The following is a 23,289-nucleotide window of genomic DNA, read 5'->3' on the forward strand; positions in this document are numbered from 1 at the left end:
AGAGGGGAGGGGGTTACCTGAAATGAGGACAATCGTTGTTCTCATTTCATATCAGGTGATTTTTTTTTCCAACCTGAGAGGGCCATTCAGCTCCCAAAAATGTTCAGATAACTGAAGATTTCTGATTGTTTCAGATATGCTCATTTATCTGAAAATTTTCAGAGGTGAACAGATAAAATTTCTGGGTCCAAAATGAGAATTTTAGAGAATCAGAGTTGCACTGTATTTAAAATTATGAGGGGAATAGACCGAGTAAATCTAGGTCAGTTTTTTCCACTGAGGGAAAGATACAAACCAGAGGACATGGGTTAAGGGTGAAAGGGGAAAAGTTTAGGAGGAACTTCTTCTCACAGAGAGAGGTAGGGGTGTGGGACGAGCTTCCAGCTGAAGTGGTGAATGTGTGCTCACTTTTAACATTTTAAGAAGAATTTGGACAGCTACATGGATGGGAGAGGTATGGAGGACTACAGACTGGGTCGAGGTCAGTAAGACTAGGAGAGAAATAGTTTGGCACAGACTAGAGGGGCCAAAAGGCCTGTTTCTCTGCTGTAATGTTCTATGGGCCTATGGAACACGACACCATCTTTTTGACCATTCATTTCACCTCCAATATTTCTGAATGCTCCTCACAATGTACCTCCTTGCAATATTTGGATCAGCACCAACATTGAGCCATTACTTTCTGTCCTCTCATTTGTCATCAACACTGATTATCAAGAGTTCAGCCCCAGCACGAGTTTAGCACCCTACCAGTTACTGATTGCTAATCTGAACAATTCAGCCCCACCTCTGTCAGTTAAGCAGCCATGACAACACTAAGGAGTGAAACACAAACGTCTACAGATGCTGTTATTGCAGTAAAAATATCTTCCAACTTCTATCGGAGGGAAAGATAGACAGAACCAATATTTTGGGCCTGAGCCCCTCTTCAAAAGTACAAACAAAAAGCAGGCAGGCAAGACACCCAAAACGTTGGTGATACATCTTCACCTCCTGTGGAGGTTGCAAGTCTGGCTGAGATCCTGCAGCATGCTCTGTCTTTTAACCAGGCCAACATTACGAATACTGAACTTGAATGAACAAACCATCTGAACAAGTGTGTCAAGGCCATCTCCTGCTTTCCAGCTTGAAGATGCTGTTGTCAATGGCTCCAAGTGGCATAGAGAAAGGGAATAGACACATTTACATCACAGGAAGACTGTGTCGACATAGTTCACTGGTAACATATGTTCTCAGCTACCACTTTCCTCCAATACTGTTTTCCATGAACAACTGGAATCAAGGAAACAGTGTTTCTAACCTTTCACAATGCCTTGGTCTGAATGAATTCAGCCACAGATTTTGTGAAGCCTAATCCATCTTTTCATTCACAGGAGGTATTGTGACTGGAGCCCCTCGCCAACAAAAGTAGCTTTAAATTAATATTCTAATGCATGATGCCATGACTACCTTTCTAATCCTACTTCAATGGATCTTGATGATGTTTTGGATGACATCACTAAGACGGGAGAAGCCGGTAACTTTAATTTAGATAAGTAAGAATCAAGAAAACCATTATCCTGTTTCCTCTCAGAAGTTTATAATTTTTGATAAAATGAATAAAACTGGTCATTAATTTCTTGAGGCTTATGTTATTTAGTATTTATTTTCCCTGAAGAAGATTGGGCGACTATGTGTCAAGACAATGTAATTAATTCAATTGACCAGATGGAATGGTTAATTATAATATTTTACATAAATTATATTTGACCCTGGAAAAGCTAAAAGAATATGGGTTTAGTAATTCGGATTCTTGTTTTAGATGTGGCTCATGTATTGGAACTTTTTACATGCCGTTTGGACTTGTGTTAAAGTTCAATCATTTTGGCAAGGAATTGAAGTAGTTTTGGAGAAATTATATAATTTTATATTACCGTGAGATCCAACGATTTTCTTGTTGGGAAATTTGTATTCGTTAAGGGGAATGGGATTGGACAAAATTCAAATTGCTTTTGTACGTTTGGTGTTATCAGTAGCACGTACTTGGAAAGATGGTACTGAGATTAATATATTATACTGGCACAATGAATTGAAAGAATACGCCGTCATGGAAAGAATTACTTATACTTTACATGATAATTCTTCTTCTTTTGTTAGTAAGTGGTCTCCGTATTTGAAATATATGCATTTAGATATACTTTGAAATGCTGTTAACATTTATAATTTATATATATATTTATAAAATCAATTTTTTTGGTTGCTCCCCTTAAGGCTGTAGGGGTGGGAAGGGGGGATGGGTATTAATGAAAAATTTTCTTTGACTATTTCTGTATTATATGTTATGTTTTTGTTATCTTTTAAATAAAGTTTGGAAAAAAAAACAAAGATGGGAGAAACAGTCTCTGTGTCAATGTGGCTCAGCAAAGCCTCCAAAGCTTCCTTCATTCTCTGTTGCCATTGTATTGGATTTGAGCCAGACATACAGCAGGCACAGGCTGGGTCACTGGAATCCCATCAGGTTCAAGGATTGGTTTATTTGGTTGGTCGTCCAAAGCCCAGTTACAGTTGAGTTTTCTGCGGCCTTTTTTATTTTGCTGCAAACAGTGGGAGTGAAATGGAGGGAGGGGTCAAACAAATAGAGCGTCTCTCATAAAACTAAACCCCGTGTCCAGATGTGACATTGTCTTACAAAGAGAAACATTCTGGAACATACAACATAGAACATTGGTGCAGAGTTCAGGCCCTTCGGCCCATGATTCTGTGCCGACCAATGTAAATCTGCTCCACGTAATCCTGTTTTTCCCTCCCTCACACCCATAACTCTCTATTTTTCTTATATTCATGTGCCTGTCCAAGAGTCTTTTGATTGTCCCATTTGTATCAGCCTCCACCACCAGCAATGCATTCGAGGCACCCACAACTCACTGTGTACAATAAAACTTATCTCTAACATCTCCTCTAATCGTTGCTTCCCTCACATGAAACAGATGACCCTTGGTATTTGCTATTATCACCCTGTGTTCTTAGGAACTCTATCCAATAACCTGACCTGGGTCAAGCACATTGACTGGGAAGGTCAAGAAATAGCCAACACCTCAACATTCTTCAAAAACTAAAGGAGGTATCATGTGAAACCCCTGGACCCTCAACTTCAGTAGGCGTACCATGGAAGGAGACCTGCTGGACAACTCACAGTGTGGGACAGGACCTGCTCAAGACCAGAGGAAGCTGCAGAGGTGGTGAATGCACCTCCATGGCCTCCATCAACAGCGCAGGCTGCCTTGGTAGGACGCAGACTCCTCACACCCCAGACACATTCTCTTCTCCCTCCTAACATCAGGGAGAAATTCAAGAGGGTGAAATCTCATGCCGACTGACCTAAAATGCACAGACATGCTGGGGAAACTCAGCAGATGACACAGAATCCAAACATTTGCCATTCCTTTCTCTGGATGCTGTGTGACCTGCTGAGTTTCTCCAGGATGTTTGAGTATTGCACTCTGTGGTGAATCTTTGCTGAGCTGTCAGTCTTCCCTTCGACTAGCCTTGCCTTACTAACATTGGCTGTGTATTATCTCTACCATTAAAGACACTCCCCTTGGGTAATGTGTTTGCACCCATTGTCTTTCATTATTGTTCCATTAGTTTCTGCTAATAAAAGCCATGATTATTGTTTGACCACATCATCTTTGTCTACTTCATCAACTGCCACTTCACACTCAACCCCAGCATCTGCAGATTTGCTTGTTTAACTCCAACAGGCTTAAAGACAGTTTCTTCCCCATAGCCATCAGGCTCATGAATGAACCCCACAACAGTGCTTTTGCGCTGTCCTTGCTTGGTGTTATTTGATCTTGGTGCATTGTATTCCTATATTCTGTAATTTCTCTGCAGTATTAAATGGATGCCCTTCAATCCTGAAGTTATGCCATTTTGTCCTTGGCTCCCCGACCACGGGACACAACTTTACCACATCTACTCTGTCCAGGTTTTACAACATTTAAAATGCATCTGAGGTTCTGGCTCCCCCTCCCCCCCCCACCATTGCTCTTAATTCCAAGGCATTCAGTCCATCAATACTTTACCATAGAACATTGCAGCACAGGCCCCTTCAGCCCTTCTCATCTGTGCTGAATCATTATTCTGCCTAGTCCCACTAACCTGTACCCAGTCCATATCTTTCCATTTACCCCCCCCCCCCAACCATGTACCTTTCCAAATTCTTCTTAAATGTTAAAACTGAGCTCACATTCACCACTTAAGATGGCAGCTCATTCCACACTCCCACTATTCTCTGTGTCAAGAAATTCCCCTGAACATTTCCCTTTCACTCATCACCCGTGTCCTCTGGTTTGTACCTCACTGACCCTCAGTGGGAAAAGCTGATCTACATTTACTCTGTCTATTCCCCTCATCATTTTCAATCCCTCGATCAAATCTCCCCTCATTCTTCTACCCTCCAGGGAATAAAGTCCGAACCTGTTTAACCTTTCCCTCTAACTCAGTTCCTGAAGTTTGGGCAACATCCTAGTAAATCTTCTCTCCTCTCTTTCTATGTTATTGATATCGTTCCTATAGTTCGGTGACCAAAACTGCCCATAATACTCCACATTTGGCCTCACCAATGTCTTCTACAACTTTCTGTTGCAATTCACCTTCTTTTTGGTTCCGATATTCATCATACAGTAAACAATAATTATTCAAAATAAAGATAATCTCAAAGTAACAATAAATTATTTTTTAGGAAAAATCAATCATTACAAACTACCCAAAAAAGTAACCAACGGCCAATGGGAATCCCACTACGGATCAAACATCAGGAAGCATGAAGCCAATAGCCAATGGGAATCCCACTACGGATCAAACATCAGGAAGCATGAAGCCAACAGCCAATGGGAATCCCACTACGGATCAAACATCAGGAAGAATGAAGCCAACAGCCAATGGGAATCCCACTACGGATCACACATCAGAAAGCATGAAGCCAACGGCCAAAGGGAATCCCACTACGGATCAAACATCAGGAAGCATGAAGCCAACAGCCAATGGGAATCCCACTACGGATCAAACATCAGGAAGCATGAAGCCAACAGCCAATGGGAATCCCACTACGGATCAAACATCAGGAAGCATGAAGCCAACAGCCAATGGGAATCCCACTACGGATCAAACATCAGGAAGCATGAAGCCAACAGCCAATGGGAATCCCACTACGGATCAAACATCAGGAAGCATGAAGCCAACAGCCAATGGGAATCCCACTACGGATCAAACATCAGGAAGCATGAAGCCAATGGCCAATGGGAATCCCACTATGGATCAAACATCAGATTAAGGATCAGATTACAAGTATTCTTATCATCACTTGTTGTTTTATGCTCAATTAATAAACGAAGTATCTGTCTTTGATAACTTACAATCAAATATCAAAATAACAGTCATCCATTCAAGGTAACTATAATCTCAGAATGAAGTATGACGGAGCAGTGTTAAACTGTATTATGTTGCATCAGGAATGATCAATGTATCAGCTCCAAGTGATTTTATCAGAGGTAACAATGGGACCATCATGCAGTAACAATGTATCATTCCAGAGATACCAGAGTTCAGAGCAAGGATCGATGATCTGGATCAGGATCCGCAACAAGTATCAGCAGAGGGATGAATCAATGATCTCAGGAACAATCTATTGCCTGTCCATAACAACATCCCAACATCCCTGAATAGAAATTCATCAGTGCAGATGTTGAGATGTTTTCACCTGTGAGAGGGTCATGAATAAGGGGCACAGTTTGAAGATAAGGAGCTGGTTTTAACATTAAGATGTGAAGAATCAGCTCCAACAGAGTTATCGTTTGCAGATGATATGACAGTTGTCGGCCTCAACAGCATCAACAATGAGTCACAACACAGAGAAGAGGTGGAAAATCTCGTGAAATGAATGGGACAACCCAAATCTCAATGTGGACAAGCTGAAGGGGATGATCGTGGACCAGGGACAACCATCCTCCACTCCATATTCACAGTTTAGTCGTGGGAAGAGTCAAAAGCACCAAGTTCCCTCAAGTCCACTTAAGAAGTAACCTATCTTGTGGACTCACAACATCTCACTTGTCAGGAAGGCACAACAGTGACTGCACTTCCTTAAAAGGATGAAGCGGGCAAGGCTACCGGCTACCTTCTACAGGTGCTCATTCGAGAGCGTCCTGGCCGGCTGCATCACAGTGCGGTACAGTTACTGAAGAGAAATGGATGGGTGGTCAATCCACAGGACCATAAGAATGGCAGAGAGGATCTCTGACTGATTATTGACTCCCTCCCATTGACATGATCTATTGGGATCATTGTCTGAAGAAGGCTGACAAAATCATTGCAGACTCCTTGCACCCTGCACACAGCATCTTTCAGCTGCTCCCATCGGGGAACAGATACAGGAGTAAAGATACAGAGTTAAACTCACCAGGATGAGAAACAGCTTCATCCCTTGGGCAGTGAGAGCTCTGAATGACTGTTGAACTGTTAAAATTACTCCCCATGGTTCTCCTATTTATTAATCATATTTATACCTATGTACTCTGTGCATGTCATGTTTGTACGTGTTTGCACTATTCTGCACCATGGACTGTCAGGTTCTACTGGTACCATCATATGATAATAGGCAGGAACATCACTGAGGTGTGTCGTAAGACCTTCTCCTAGAGGAAACAAGCCTCTGAAACTCTCTGTTCCAGAGGGCGCTGGCAGCCAGATCAGTTGATCAGTAGAGATGGACAAATTTCGGAAAGATCAAGAAATTAAGGATTATGGAACTGGCACAGAGGAAGAGTGGAAGTCAGCAAAGATCAGCCGTAATCCTATTGAAGGGTGGGGTGAAGGACATCCTCGAGCTTTTGGTTTCTTGTGCTTTTGGGTAAGAACCCAACCATTCCAGAGTAACAAGCCGTTCTTCCAAGATTATCAATAATTGCTGTAAATATTAATCCTGAATCATAAAAAAGGAGAGCATAGAAACGGGCCTTCAGCTCACCTCATCCATGCCTACCCTAATGTCTATCTATGCTAACCCCATGTGCTGCCTTGGCCCTCAACTTCCACTCGTCAGACAAGTAAATTAAACCACTTCAGAGGAACAATGTTCTACATCAGAGAAATAACCATAGATATTCTTTATAGTAAAAGCAAGAGAATCATTAGGGATCTCCAACATGTCCTGCTTACTTTTATACTAATGCCCCACCCAATGAAGACAAGCCTGGCACACACCTTCCTTATCACCCCAACTACTTGTGGCTACTTTCAATGACCAATGAACCTGGACCTCCGATCCTTCTGCACATTTAAGTACCCTACCATTAACTGTATACATCCCCATTACATTTGCCTCCCAAAGTGCAACACCTCACACTTGCTGGATTAAACTCTGACTGCCATTTCTCTGCCCCTATCTGCAACCAATCTATATCCTGCTCTATTCTTCGATAATCCTCCTCACTGTCGACAACTCCACTAATTGTTGACAACAGAGGCCCCAGCACCCACCAAATCCTGTGGAACACCACTGACCACAGGCCTCCAGCCCACAAAACAGCCATCCAGTCAATTCTAGATCCAATCTATTAATTCACCATGGAACCTGCACATTCTACCACGAGGGTCCTTGTCAAATGTCTTACTAAAGTCCATGTTGACCACTTCCACTGCCCTATCTTCACCAGCCACCTTTGCCACCTCTTCAAAAATTCCAATTACCTTGGTAAATACATGCCCTACCCCTCACAAATCCGTGTTGACAGTCCCTCATCTGACCGGGACTTTCCAATTGTGCATCGATGTATCCCCAAGTGCCCTTTCCAATAGCTTCCCTTTTACCAATAGGAGGTTTAAGAGCCGACAATTTCCTGGATTATATTTTTTCTATTATTGAACAAAGGTACATAATTAGCTGCTCTCCAGTCCTCTGGACCTTTCCTATCACTCGTGAGGATGCAATCTCCTTGATTGCCTCTTTCAATGACCAGAGATAGAACCGATCAGGCCCAGGGGGTTAGTCCACTTTAACACTCCCCAACAACACCTCTTTCTTAATCCCAAAGTACCCCAACACATGAATATTCTCCACATGATGGTCCCTATCACTGACCATGTCCTTCTCCAGGGTAAACACCAATGTACTCATTTAGTACCTCACCCACTTCCTCTGACTTCAGACAGCAATTCCTTCCCTTATCCTTGAGTGATACTATCTTCTTCCTGGTCATCCTCTTGTTTTTAATGTAAATCTAAAATGCTACGGGGTTTTCCATAATCTTGTTCGCCAAGGACATCTCGTGGCTCCTTTTGACCTTCCTCAAGGGCCCTGCTCAAGCCCTTTCCTGCATATTCCTCCAAGGATCCTTACACATTACAAAGAAAAATAGTGGGCAGAAAAACCAAAAGAAAAGGTTTCAGAAGTCACTAGATATTAAAAGGACAAAGAGCATAAGGGCACTTTATCTGAATGCCCGCAGTATTAGAAATAAGGTGAGTGAACTGGAGGCGCAAATCGGTACCCATGCCTATGATTGGGTAGCCATCACGGAAACATGGCTACAAGGTGACCCTAAATGGGAATCAAACTTTCAAGGGTATCAGGTGGTGCAAACAGATAGACAAGGAGGTGGAGATAAGGAGGTGGAGTTGCACTCTTAATCAAAGATGAGCTCCAGGCAGTAGTGAGGGATGATACAAGATCTAAAGAGCATAATGTTGAGTCCATTTGGATAGAAATAAAGAATAACAAAGGGAAAAAATTATTGGTGGGTGTTATCTATCGCCCACCAAGTAACAATAGTTTAGTGGCACAGGAAATAAATAGAGAGATAAGTGAGGCATGTAATAATGGTATGGCAGTAGTCATGGGCGACTTTAACTTCCACATAGATTGGGAAAATCAAGTTGGTCGTGGGAGTCTGGAAGAGGACTTCATAGAATGCATCCGCGATAGCTTTCTTGAGCAGCATGTTAAGGAACCCACAAGAGAAAATGCTCTCCTGGATCTAGTGTTGTGCAATGAGATAGGGAGAGTAAATGATGTAATAGTCAGAGACCATCTGGGAAATAGAGATTATAGTAGGATTGAATTTCTCATTCAGATGGAAGGGGAAAGAATTAGATCTAAAACTAATATATTATGCTTCAACAGGAATGACTACCATAGGATGAGGGAGGAATTGGGCAGAGTGGACTGGGAGCACAGGCTCATTGATGAAACAGTTGAGGAACAGTGGAAGATTTAAAAAGAAATATTTTGTAATGCTCAACAAAAATATATTCAGGTCAGGAAAAAGGGCAGCAAGGGAGGGAAAAATCAATCGTGGTTAACAAAGGAAATAAAGGAGAGCATAAAATTGAAGGTGCAGGTGTACAAAGCTGCAAAGAGCAGTGGGAAACTGGAAGATTGGGATAACTTTAACATACAACAAGGGGTTACAAAGCGGGTAATAAGAAATGGGAAAAAGGATGATGAAAGTAAATTGGCACAAAATATAAAAACAGAAAGCAAAAAATTTTATAAATATATAAAACGGAAGAGGGTGGCCAGAGTTAACATAGGACCCTTGGAGGATGAGAAAGGAAAACTGGTAGCAAAAAAATGAGGAAATGGCCGAGGCATTGAACAAATATTTTCTGTCAGTCTTCACGGTGGAAGACACTTCCAGCATGCCCAAGTGCAGATTTAAGGATGCGAATTTTGGGGAGGGCCTTGATAAAATAGTTGTTACAAAGGAAGTAGTGATGGAGAAACTAAAGCCAGACAAATCACCTGGTCCTGATGATATGCATCCAAGGGTTCTGAAGGAAATGGCAGAAGTTATAGTTGATGCATTGGCGGTCATATACCAAAATTCCTTGGATTCTGGGCAGGTCCCGGCAGACTGGACTTTTTAAAGAAGGGATGTAGGCAGAAGACTGGAAATTATCGGCCAATTAGCTTGACGCCTGTAGTTGGAAAAATGCTTGAAGCCGTCATTAAAGATGAAATAGTGAAACTTTTGGAATGTAAGGGTTCAATCAGGCAGACGCAGCATGGTTTTAGAAAGGGAAGATCTTGTTTGACAAACTTGTTAGGATTCTTTGAGGATATAATGGGTGCAGTGGATAGAGGGGAACAGGTTGATGTTGTCTATTTGGATTTCCAGAAAGCGTTTGATAAGATGCCGCACAAGAGACTTCTCAGTAAGTTACAGCAAAATGGAGTCCGGGGAAGTCTATTGGCCTGGACTGAAAATTGGTTGTGTGACAGGAGGCAGAGAGTCGGGATAAATGGGAGTTTTTCAGGTTGGCAGAGAGTGGTAAGTGGGGTGCCGCAGGGTCGGTGTTAGGCCCACAACTGTTCATCATTTACATTGATGACTTGGAGGAGGGGACAAAATGTGGTGCAGCCAAGTTTGCGGATGACACCAAATTGAGTGGAAGAGCAAATTGTAATGAGGATGTGGAGCGTCTGCAGAGGGATAGAGTTAAGCTGGATGAGTGGGCAAAGGTCTGGCAGATGGAGTACAATGTTAGTAAGTGTGAGGTTATCCACTTTGGCAAGAAAAATAAAAGAGCTGAATATTATTTAAAGGGTGAAAAACTACAGCATGCTGTTGTGCAGAGGGACTTGGGAGAGCTTGTGCATGAATCGCAAAAGGTTAGGTTGCAGGTGCAGCAGGTTATTAAGAAGGCAAATGGAATGTTGGCCTTCATCGCTAGAGGAATTGAATTCAGGAGTAGGGAGGTCATGTTGCAACTGTATAAGGTACCGTTGAGACCGCACCTGGAGTACTGTGTCCAGTTCTGGTTTCCATATTTGAGGAAGGATTACTGGCTTTGGAGACGGTCCAGAGGAGGTTTACTAGGTTGATTCCTGAGATGAAAGGGTTGACTGATGATGAAAGATTAAATCGTCTAGGATTGTATTCGCTCGAGTTCAGAAGAATGAGAGGAGATCTTATAGAAACATATAGGATTATGAAGGGTATGGATAAGATAGATGTAGGAAGGTTTTTTGAGCTGGACGGGGAAACTAAAACAAGAGGACACAGTCTCAAGATTCTGGGGAGTAGATTTAGGACAGAGATGAGGAAAAATAGTTTTTCCCAGAGAGTAGTGAATGTTTGGAATTCTCTAACCAGGGAAGTGGTTGAGGCTGCCTCATTAAACATACTTAAAATTCGGTTAGATAAATTTTTACATGATAGAGGAATTAGGGGATATGGGGAGAAGGCAGGTAGGTGGAGTTAGGTCATAAATTAGATCAGCCATGATCGTATTGAATGGCGGAGCAGGCTCGATGGGCCATTTTTGGCCTACTCCTGTTCCTACTTCCTATGTTCACATGGCTCCCTTCCCTTTCCAACAACTTCACTCATCAATCAAGGTTCTTTTCACCTTGCCATCCTTTTGGGGGTCCTGGACTCTAATTAGTTGGTCCATTGGTTGTTTGCCTTCACCAATACTTTGCCCTGCTGAGTGTTTCCTGCATTTTCAGTTTTTATTTCACACTTTTTATGAAGTGTGAACCTTGCGTTTTTTCTTGCAAATGTTCCCCTATTTTCTGCCCGCACAATTCACAACACTACCATCTTCACTCACTTAACCTTGCTCATCTCCCTTCCCTCCACATTTCCATTTACCTCCCCCTTATACCCTGTAGTGAATGAAGTGGATTTAACATAACAAAGGCAAGTCCAGAACCAAGGGAAGCCAAGTGCACTGAGAATCTTGAGAATGGGTGAAATTCAGGAAGTGAGATGTAACCTCAAGAGCCAAAACAAAGGGGATGAAGATAAACAGTGTGAAAACACAGCTCCTGAGACACTCAGGAAACTTCATCCCTGAAAAACATTTTCATTAACATCTCAATAGGATGGCATCTGCCACCAGCAAATCTTCTGCACTGGCCCAGAAACTGCTCCACCCCCCCACTCTCTGTTGCTTTGTGTTTATGTGTGAGAGCTCACACCCCCTGCCTGTACATCAGATTGCTCTGACAGACTGCACCTGGTGCAGCCGGCTGCACAAGACCCTGGTGGGCCAGACCTTTACCAGCCAACTCTGGCGGAGAAAAATCGTCCAAACAACAAACACCTCCTCATTTCACACTTAATGGAGCATCCCCTGTCCTGCATCTCATGTCCTGCATGAGGGTTGTCAAGTGAGCTGTTTACATAAGAGGAAGGAGAGTGAGGAAGTCTCATTTCCAAGGGCTTGTCACAACCTTACGAGGTTCTGAAAACTCAGAATCAATGGGGTATTTTTGCAGGACTATGCAAGGTCAGGTGGAGTTCCTGGCATAAGTGTCTAAGATTTGTCCCAGCCACAGAGCAAGAACAGCTTTTCTTTGTACAAATTCCAAATAAAATATTGCCAAGGCAGGGATAGCACAGCCTGATACAGATTAAAGCTCCTTTTACGGTGTCTCATCAAACACCCTCTGGGCAGGGACTGCTCACAATCACAAATGCTGTTGACCTCCGAAGGATACGTAGGGCTTTTTAACCCTGTCGCGCACCCCCCGCCCCGCCCAGGAACAATTGGGAAATGTTACAAACAGCTGGTAGATCAGAAACGGTCAGATTCCCTGCAGGAGAAAGCAAGACCTTCACTTCACTGTTAGCGTGTGGACTGGCTCTCTCTGAGTCAACCTGAACCCCACCAAGCAAGTCTGGTTCGCAGACTCAGCTAGGATATTAGACAGAACTGTTTCCCACTGGGGCCATGTGCTGGTCAATAACCATGAAGACATTTTGGTGCTTTTGTTCCTATCAATCAGAAACAGCAGATTTATTTCTACTAGAGCAATAGAAACAAATATAAAAGAAACAGAAAAAAATTCTTCTGTCAACCAAGTTGGTGCTAACCATCAAACAGTGACTTACTCAAATCCTGGACTATTCCCATTCTCCCCAAATTCCCACCAACTCCCCCAGATTCCACCCCTCACCTACACATTTGGAGTTGTGCACTTCATCATATTGACCAACCAGCCTACATGTCCTCGGGATGCACCCAGGCACAATCATGTAGTCACAGAGAGAGCAAGCAAACTCCCCACCAACAGCAGCCAAGGTAAGGAATGACCCCAGGTCATAGGTCTTGGGAGGTTCAAAGATTATTTAGACAAATTGATGAATAAGAAGACCTCAGAACAGTGATTCTCAACTTTTTTCTTTCCACTCACATCCCACTTTCAGTAATCCCTCTGTCATCAGAGCTCTGTGATGAGTGAGGGATGACTTTAGGTGGGATGTGAGTGGGAAGGGAAGGTTGAGAATCTAGACCCAATTGTTACTGAAATCTTTTGCTTAAGAAAAATGGTCATTGGCTCATTTCCTTTGGAGTTCTGAAACCGTGCACATAACGAGTCAAAGAGGTACGATTAAAGCAGTGGTTTTCAAACTTTTTCTTCCCACCCACATCCCTCCCTTACTCATCACAGAGCATTGATGCCATAGGGATTACTTAAAGTAGTTTGCAAGTGAAAAGAAAAAGGTTGAGAACCATTGCCTTCGAAGGTTCCGGACCAATTGCAGACAAATGGGTTGAGGCCAGAATGCCACATTGGGCAGCATGGACAAGATGGACCAAGGAGCCTGTCCAGCAATGCATGACTCAAACCATAACAAGATAGACTCAGCGCCATCTCCCATTTGGGATGTTAGTAACTCACTGTGTGAAGTCACCTTTGGGCAGGTCATCGACCAGGCACAACAATGATGGGTCCTTCCAGGTGGTAACCAGCTCCCATGAGCAATGTTTCCAGAATCCATTCAATTTCTGGGTCGGGGGGCCGGGGGTCGGGGGGCCGGGGGTCGGGGGGCCGGGGGTCGGGGGGCCGGGGGTCGGGGGGCCGGGGGTCGGGGGGCCGGGGGTCAGGGGGCCGGGGGTCAGGGGGCCGGGGGTCAGGGGGCCGGGGGTCAGGGGGCCGGGGGTCCGGGGGCCGGGGGTCCGGGGGCCGGGGGTCCGGGGGCCGGGGGTCCGGGGGCCGGGGGTCCGGGGGCCGGGGGTCAGGGGGCCGGGGGTCAGGGGGCCGGGGGGTCAGGGGGCCGGGGGTCAGGGGGCCGGGGGTCAGGGGGCCGGGGGTCAGGGGGCCGGGGGTCAGGGGGCCGGGGGTCAGGGGGCCGGGGGTCAGGGGGCCGGGGGTCAGGGGGCCGGGGGTCAGGGGGCCGGGGGTCAGGGGGCCGGGGGTCAGGGGGCCGGGGGTCAGGGGGCCGGGGGTCAGGGGGCCGGGGGTCAGGGGGCCGGGGGTCAGGGGGCCGGGGGTCAGGGGGCCGGGGGTCAGGGGGCCGGGGGTCAGGGGGCCGGGGGTCAGGGGGCCGGGGGTCAGGGGGCCGGGGGTCAGGGGGCCGGGGGTCAGGGGGCCGGGGGTCAGGGGGCCGGGGGTCAGGGGGCCGGGGGTCAGGGGGCCGGGGGTCAGGGGGCCGGGGGTCAGGGGGCCGGGGGTCAGGGGGCCGGGGGTCAGGGGGCCGGGGGTCAGGGGGCCGGGGGTCAGGGGGCCGGGGGTCAGGGGGCCGGGGGTCAGGGGGCCGGGGGTCAGGGGGCCGGGGGTCAGGGGGCCGGGGGTCAGGGGGCCGGGGGTCAGGGGGCCGGGGGTCAGGGGGCCGGGGGTCAGGGGGCCGGGGGTCAGGGGGCCGGGGGTCAGGGGGCCGGGGGTCAGGGGGCCGGGGGTCAGGGGTCAGGGCGGGGGGGGGGTGGACTCCCCAGGGCGGGGGGGGGGGTGGACTCCCCAGGGCGGGGGGGGGGGGGTGGACTCCCCAGGGCGGGGGACTGCAGTCGCTCCTCCCGCCGCGCCGCTCGGCACCGGCACTTACCCAGACACGGGTTGGCGTGGCGGGCGGTCGCTCTCTGCCACGGCCGGTCGTAGTGGAAGGGTTTGCAGCGGTCGCAGTCGGGCCCGGCCGTGTGGTGCCTGCAGTCACACGCCAGCCTGCCGTCCTCGTCGGCCAGGCAGCGGGACGCGTGGCCGTTGCAGCGGCAGCGCCCGCCCACCTGCAGGTCGGCCACGGCGTAGTGCAGCGGGCCGGCGGGCGGCCCCAGCGCCTGAGCCCGGCTGAAGAGTACGCGGATGTCCGTGGCCGTCACCCAGTCCTGCAGCACCGGGCTGCTGTCGAAGTCGTGCGCCGAGGGCCGGCCGTCCAGCGTGCTGAAGGCGATGAGCCCCCCGCTCAGCGGGTCGGGCCCGGAGCAGAGCGCCTCCTGCTCGGTTCGCTTGGTGAGGGGCGCGTCCGTGGTCCTGTTGAAGACGCTGCGACACTGAGACGAGTAGAACTGCCAGGGCCGCCAAGTGCGGCCGAAGTCCATGGACTTGAGGATGACCAGGGAGTCGGGGCGCGGCGAGCAGAACTTCAGGCTGACGTAGGTCACCTGGAACGTCTTGTGCAGGGACAGGGTGAGGGTGACCGGCTCCGTGGGTTGTCGCAGGCTCCCCGAGCGCCAGCAGCTCAGGTTGTGCGCGTTGTGCAGGTCGGTGAGGAAAGCCGGGGGGTGGGCGCGGCGGGGCTCCGAGGCGTCGCAGGTGAAGCAGCGGCGGCCCCGGCCTCCTCCTGCCCCTCCTCCGCTCGGCACGCAGTACTGGCCGGGCGGCGAACCGCAGGTGCTGGACGCCCGCACCTCCCGGCCGAAGCCGGCGTTGACGAAGTCCGGGATGCATCGCTTGGGATGGCCTCCCTCGTCGTAGCACGGGTCGGCTGGGCCGCGCTGGGTCGAGGACGCGGCCAGGAGGCCGGCCAGGACCCCCAAGACCCTGGCCCACGCTGTCATCGTGCTTCCCGGAGCCGTCTGCCACTGGAACCTGTCCGGGATGAGCACAGCCGTCAAACAACATGGCACAACCTCAAAGGGCATTCACATCAAGACAAGGGCCAGGAAAGGTTCGTCCTGGGGTTCCTCTGTCCGGCGGGGGCGGGGGCGGGGGGGGGGGGTGGGGAGACATGGTCGACGTTCGGCTGTGCCCTCCCCCGGCAAGGGATTCACAACAGTCTGGTCAGTGACTGTCCTTCCAGCCACCGCGACTTGAAAGCGAACCTCCCCCAGAACCAGTTCTGACGAGTCACTTTCCCCTCCTCGGGCCACAGTGGAAAGACGGCGGCTTCTCTTATTCTGCGACCCCCCAGTGACCTCTGCGAGATCCACTGACCTTTCCCTCCCATCCACGTGCCTGTGCTCGTTGTTTTTCGAGGCTTCGAATGAGCCCACGTTCACCCCTTCAGCTGGCAGTTGCTTCCACAGCCCCGACACTCTGGGTGTGAAGAAGTTCCCAGAATGTTCCTTCCCTTGGAACATTTCCCCTTTCACCCTTCTCTCACCTCACCTCACCTCAGTGGGAAAAGCCTGTTTGCATTTACACCCTCACCCTCCTCATGGGATCAACCACTCTCAAATTCTTGTCCATTTCAGGGAATCCAGTCCTCATCTGTTTCACCTTTCCCTGTCACTCCGTTCCTGAAGTCTGGACCACATCCTCGTCCGTTTTCTCGGCACTCTTTCCCTCTCCCGGATCTCATTTCGCACGACTGCATCATTGGAGCTCAGAGGGTGCCGCGTTCCCTCAGTGCCACCCATTGAAAGAATGGGTCAGTTTTCAGGCCACGTTTTTGTTTTTCCACCCGCATGTTGTTGGGATGGTGATCGAGGTTGGGACGCTGGGTTCCAGCCCCGTTCTCCTCCCTCAGCGGTGCTCGGGCCTTGCTCCTCGCCAAGTCCCATGGACCCTGCCTGGTCGACTGCAGTGTGCATTGACTGGTCCACTCCTCAGGAGATGGTTTCCTGGTCTCTGTGGCACTGGATTCTGAGCTGCACCTTTCCGAAAGGGTTTAAAAAAAGATGAAGTTGTTCCAGAGGTGTGGCACTGACTGAAGTTAAACAGACCTCAGGGTGTGCCCAAACCAGCTTCAATTCAACACAGTTCTCCAAGGCAAACAGACCAAAATCATTGAGAAGGAGGGCAGGTCAGATCATTTCAAGTCCTCTCTAACCACCTTGGCCCAATCCCAATGTGCATCGAGCACCAGACCCAGCAGAATCGCCCTCCGTAGCTGAGCCAGTGCCACGAGACAAGGGACCCTCATTTGTTCCAAGTGTCTCTGGGTGGGAGAGCGGGTACAGATCAGTCAGGATTCCTGCCTTGTCATTATTCTGCTGGAATAAGTGCATGGGTTGGCAGCAAAAGCTGGGCTGAATAACAGGCACGGATCACAGCAGAGGGAGCAACAGGCGTCAAGAAGAGTGAGCTTGAAGAGAGCATGGTTAGGAAGTCGAGATTGCCGAGGAGCAGGGGGACCTCGAAGAGCAGGGGGACCTCGAAGAGCAGGGGGACCTCGAAGAGCAGGGGGACCTCGAAGAGCAGGGGGACCTCGAAGAGCAGGGGGACCTCGAAGAGCAGGGGGACCTCGAAGAGCAGGGGGACCTCGAAGAGCAGGGGGACCTCGAAGAGCAGGGGGACCTCGAAGAGCAGGGGGACCTCGAAGAGCAGGGGGACCTCGAAGAGCAGGGGGACCTCGAAGAGCAGGGGGACCTCGAAGAGCAGGGGGACCTCGAAGAGCAGGGGGACCTCGAAGAGCAGGGGGACCTCGAAGAGCAGGGGGACCTCGAAGAGCAGGGGGACCTCGAAGAGCAGGGGGACCTCGAAGAGCAGGGGGACCTCGAAGAGCAGGGGGACCTCGAAGAGCAGGGGGACCTCGAAGAGCAGGGGGACCTCGAAGAGCAGGGGGACCTCGAAGAGCAGGGACCTCGAAGAGCAGGGACGGATTTCTTTCATGGTGGCAGCACAGGGAGGCAGTGGTGAGGTGACCATTCGGAATGGTCGAGGCTTTAAAACAAGTGTTGGCACACCATGTTGATGTTTTACAGGATATTGGTGAGGCCACACGTGGAATATGGTGAGCCGTTTTGATCATCTAGCTCCCTAAACGAAGGATAGTAAAAAGTGAGAAAGGTGAAGAAGAGGTTTACAAAGTTGTTCCCAGGATTGTCGGTTATTGTGAGAGACTGGAAAAACTTGGCCCATTTTCCCTGAATCGTAGGAGGTTGAGAGGGATTTATTGAAGTCTATAAAATCATGAGGAGTATTGATAAGGTGACTGTCCCTTTCCCGGAGTGGGGAGAATCTGAGATGAGAGGGTTTAACTGTAAAATGAAGGGGATGCAATTTAGAAGGGATGTGAGGGGATCGATTCTCATTGTGGTGACACATGGAACGAGCTGCCAGAGGGAGGCAGGTCATGTTACCTTCCTTGAAGAAGCATAGATAAGTGCGTGCATGGGAGGGGATTGAAGACCTATGGGCCTCATGTGGACGTGGTTCTAATGCAAGATGGAAGGTTGCAACAAAGGGGGTTTCCAGAAGGTGCTTGGTCAGGTGCCACATAAAAAGTTAAAAAGAGTGCACAAGTATGAGGGAGGTATCATGGTAAGGGCAAGGGAGAGGCTGATTTGCAGAAAGGACAGTAAACAGAAGTGAAGAAACTGCGTCCTGTGGGCTGATTTGCTCGTGATGCAAAGACTGATCATTTAGCAAATGATGAGGGAAGAGGAGCCCGTAAATGGGTCTGGTCAAATCGATTAAAAGAATGGGCAAGCAGCGGTAGAGAGAGCACTATGTGTGTTGACTTTGAAAAGAGAGAAAATGCAATTTATTATTTTAATAGACCACAAAATGTTGAGGAATAAAGGAATTTGGGGACCTAGCACAGGACGCATAAAACTTGTGGCACCACAGAGTGCAGATGCTGAAAGCATAGAAAGTTGACCTGCCGGTCAATGCAAAGCAGAAAAATGCTGGAGAAACTCAGAAGGACACGAGACATCTCGAGGAAGTAAAGGGTAAGAAATGTTTCGGCCCTGAGCCCTCGGTCAAGATGAGCAAAAACAACCAGGCAAGTGAGGGGAGGAGAGAAGGGAGAAAGGAGAAAACGGTGTAAATAATTGTGTGATTACCTTTGTGGGAAGTACCATGGAATGTTCGAGTGGAAAAGCTTTGATTCAACTGTGAAGAGTGTCGGTGAGACTGCACCTGGAGTGCATCTTATTGCATTGGTTAACCGAAGATATGGAGCAGAGCAGAGAAGGTTCATTCCATTGATTCCTGGCATGCATGGCTGAGCAAGTGGCATCTTTTCTCATTGGTGTTCAAAAGATTAAGAAGTAATCAGAGGGAGATTGACCATGAAGAGGGTGCAGAGGAGATTTACCAGGATGTTTCATGGATTAGAAAATAAATCTTATGAGGCAAGTTTAGCAGAGTTGGGACTTTTCCTTTGGAGTGTAGAAGGATGAGAGGAGACTTGATAGAGGTCGACAAGATTATGAGAAACAGAGATAGGGTGGACGGCCAGCACCAGTTTCCCAGGGCAGGAACAGCAAACACCAGAAGACATCGGTGCAAAGTGAAGGGAAGGGAGTTTAGGGGAGACATCAGGGGCAAGTGTTTTGGGGGGGTTTTTTTCATATAAACACAGTGAGTTGTGGGTGTCTAGAATTAGAATGCCTTGCCAGGGATGGTGGTGGAGGGTTTGGTGCATTTTTTAAGGAATATATGGGTCTGCACAACATCAAGGGCTGAAGGGCCTATACTGTGCTGTAGTGTCCTATCACTAGATGGTGCTGACAGGATGTTCCCCTGGCGGGAATATCTAGAACTAGGGGACACAAGTTTCAGAATAAGACCACCAGAGATAGGAGGAGAAATAGGCTCTTCAGCCCATCGAGTCTGCCCCACCATTTAATCACAAGCTGATCCATTTCCTGGCTCAGCCCCACTGCCTGGCCTCCTCTCCATAATCTTTGATGCTCTGGCTAATCAAGAACCTATTAATGTCTGCCTTAAAGACACCCAATGACCCGACCTCCACAACCGCCCATGGCAACAAATTTCACAGATTTACCACCCTCCGGCTGAAGAAATTCCTATGCATCTTTGTTCTAAGTGGATGCTCTTCGAAATGCTTCGATGAGATCCCACTCCTAAACTCCAACGAGTACAGGCCAAGAGCTGTCAAATAGTCCCCAAATGATAACTCTTTCATCCACCAAATTATCTTTTTTTTTAGTACTTTATTTTAACCCCAAATCATCTTTCTGGTCCTCCCCTGAACCTTCTCCAACACCAGTGTACCCCTTCTTTAAATGAGGAGCCCAGAACTGCTCACAATACTCTGTGAGGTCTCGCCAGTGCCTAATAAACCCTCTCCATCACATCCCTGCTCTTTATTCCATTTCTCCTAATGTCAGCATTGCATTTGCCTTCTTCATCACCGACTCAACCTGAAAGTTTACCTTCAGGCTATCCTACATGAAGACTGACAGGTCCCTTTGCATCTGAATATTTAAATTTTATCCCCATTTAAAATAGTCTGCCCATTTATCTCTTCTACCAAAGAACATGACCGTCCACTTTCCAACATTGTATTTTATTCACCACTTCTCTGCCCGTTCTCTTTATCTGTCTCAGTCCTTCTGCAGCCTCCGTGTTTCCTCAACACTACCTGCTCCTCCACCTATCTTCATATCATCTGCAAACTTGGCCACAAAGCCATTCAGTCCATAATACAAATTATTAATATACAACATAAAAAGAAATGGCCCCAAAACCGACCCCTGTGGAACACCACTGGCAACTGGCAACCAACCAGAATATGATCCCTGTATTCCAACTCTCTGCTTCCTGCCAGTCAGCCAATGCTCTACCCACACTGGTATGTTTCCTGTAATACCATGGGTTCTTGTCGTGTTAAGTAACCTGCGTCTCCCTTATCACCTCTTCAAAGAATTCCAATAGGTGTCTCAGGCAAGATTTTTCCTTAAGGAAACCATGCTGGCTTTGGCACGTCCTGTCACGTGCCTCCAAATACTCCATCACCTCATCCTCGACAATCGACTCCATTATCTTCCCAACCACTGACGTCAGCCAAACTGGCCTATAGTTTCCTTTTTGCTGCCTCCCCCCTTCATCAATAGTGGGGACACATTTGTGATTTTCCATTTCAATGGGACCATACCAGAATCTATTGATTCCTGAAAGATCATGACCAATCCCTCCACAATCTCTACCGCTACTTCTTCCAGGACCCGAGGGTGCAATCCATCCATCCATTGATTGTGAAGGATTTCCTAAGAATGGTTGCATTGTTGGCTGTGCAGAACACGTGTTCTGTGGGCAGTGCAGGCCTGGCGTACTCTGGACAAGAATGTTGATGACAGAACAAGGTAGGTGTGTATTCAGCAGGAGGGGTCAGATTAATGAAAGTGGCAATGCAGATGGACAGAGGGGCGAGGAAGGTGCATAACGTGCTTGCCTTCATCGGCTAACCCACTATGTCCAAGAATTGAAATGTCATTGTCCACAGTACAATGTACAGAACTGCTGAGACCACACTTGGAATATTGTTAAGGATAGAACATGACAACACAGTGCAGGCCCTTCAGCCACAGTGGTGTGCCAACCAATGTTATCCTATTCCAGAACAATTGATCCCGTCTCGACCTCAAACCCTCTATTTCTCTTTCAGGCAGGTTTCTATTTCTTTTGAATGTCCCTATTGACCCAGCCTCCACCTGGCAATGCATTCCAGGCACCTGTCACTCCCAGACTGTCAATAACTCCCTCTGAAAATTTCTCCTGAATTTTTCTCCGGTCACCTTAAACAAGTCTCCTCTGGTCTATGCTATTATCTCCACAGGGGAAAGGTACTGACTTTCGACCCAGCGAAGCTCCTTGTAATCTCATGTGCCTCGATTTAAGTCACCTTTGTTGATCCCAAGAGAAGAGCCAACCTCACTTGACGCCACACGTTCTCCCATCCAGGCAACCTCCTGGGAAATCTCTCCATGAAATCACCATCCTTCCTGTCATGTGAGTCAACGATGTTGTTGCCTGGCTAAATGACAAGGAGAGACTGGATACCGTGGGCCTGCGTTCCCTGGAGTGTCGAATGTGGAGAGGTGACATTGAATTGAGAGAATCAGCAAGCTCACAGCCCCTTCCAGCCCATCAGCCTTCGCTGCCCAGTTACACCCACGAGACCAATTCACCGACTCACCTGGAATGTGGGGGGAAACCAAAGCACCCGGAGAAAACCCACCAGGACACGGGGAGGATGGACAAACTCCACAAAGTCAGTAGCATGGTGGAGGGATGCAAAATAACGAGGGGATAAATGGGGGTAAGGAGGCAGAGCTGCTTCCCATGGGAGGGGTGTCTCGACCCAGAGGGCAACTGCTGAAGGTGAGAGGTTTCAAGGGGGAACGGAGGCCTAAATCTTTCAAGGAAAGAGGAGTTGGAGCTGCCCTGGAGCTGGTGGAGGCAGGAACAGCCTTAACATTGAAGAGGCACCTGGGTAGGTCCTTGAATGGACAGGGGAGAGGGAGGAGGCTCAGCACACACCTGGTGAGCCTGCTGCTCTGCTTCGTGACGCCGTCACCCAATCGCATGAAATGACAGGACAGGAAGAGAAGAGAAGGGAAGGGGACGGCGAGGCAGATGGGAAGTCGGTGACAGAAGGCGGTCACTGAGGAACAAGTGCACACACACACACACACACACACACACAGACTGGGAACAGGTGCTGTTCAAGACCGGCGGCCGCTCTTGGGAACTGGGCATTGGAGACATTTGAAAGAAACCCACTCACTCCTGCGTTGTTCACCTCATTTGTCCGCAACTTACGACTCCAAAGATGACCCGCAGTTGCCGGGGGTGGGGACGGTCCGCGCTGCATCTCTGGCCCTGGCACCGAGTTCATTGGCCATTCAATCAGGGGTGGCCTCGGATCTCGGGGTCCCGGGACGCGTGATTCTTGATCCCAGCGCGCTTGACTCCGCTCCCACCTCGGCCTGCGGGGGAGGGGAGGGGAGGGGAGGGGGCGCGGGGTCCCCGGCAGAGGGGACCCACCAAGTCCCAGTGGAACTTGGCACCAGGGAGAGCAGCGACCGGAACAAAGAGCAGACGTCGCGGGACTCGGGCGGGTCGGAGACACTCACCGGGGGTCACTGCAGCCGCTTCCCACCGTCCCCGGACCGGGCTCTGCTCGACGGAGGAACAAGCGTCGGGGGAGAGACTGCAACAGCAGCGCTGAATGTTTGACAGCTTTAAAGGAATGAGGGAGGGGGGAGGAACTCAGATCACCCAGAATAGGAAAGGCTGCTGCCAGCAAACGGGGCGGCTTCAAACAGCACAGCCCCGCAGCTGGGGCGTGGAGAGAGGAGGGGGGAGGAGGAGGGGGCGAGAGGCACGGAGAGAGCCCGTGGTCGTCATTCCTCACCCCGGCAGGGACCCCATGCGGGCACGCCACA

General features: G+C 48.9%; 1 protein-coding gene across 2 annotated transcripts in view; it reads right to left on the reverse strand.

The window, feature by feature from the left end:
• The window catches only part of LOC138747454 (netrin-3-like), a 108,129-nt gene extending 85,056 nt beyond the window's left edge, over positions 1-23,073 (reverse strand). Inside the window, exons 1-2 of one of the 2 annotated variants that reach the window (XM_069906692.1) lie at positions 22,978-23,073; positions 14,814-15,793 (exon numbers count right to left, since the gene is read on the reverse strand). In XM_069906692.1, coding sequence (XP_069762793.1) covers positions 14,814-15,762 — 949 coding nt within the window. In that variant the 5' untranslated portion in view covers positions 15,763-15,793; positions 22,978-23,073. Of the gene's footprint in view, positions 1-14,813; positions 16,026-22,977 lie in introns of those variants that run through there. The other variant, XM_069906691.1, reaches the window with a different exon arrangement.
• Positions 23,074-23,289: the final 216 nt, after the last annotated feature.

This window comes from Narcine bancroftii, chromosome 12 (assembly GCF_036971445.1).
Source record: "Narcine bancroftii isolate sNarBan1 chromosome 12, sNarBan1.hap1, whole genome shotgun sequence".
Taxonomy (NCBI): domain Eukaryota; kingdom Metazoa; phylum Chordata; class Chondrichthyes; order Torpediniformes; family Narcinidae; genus Narcine; species Narcine bancroftii.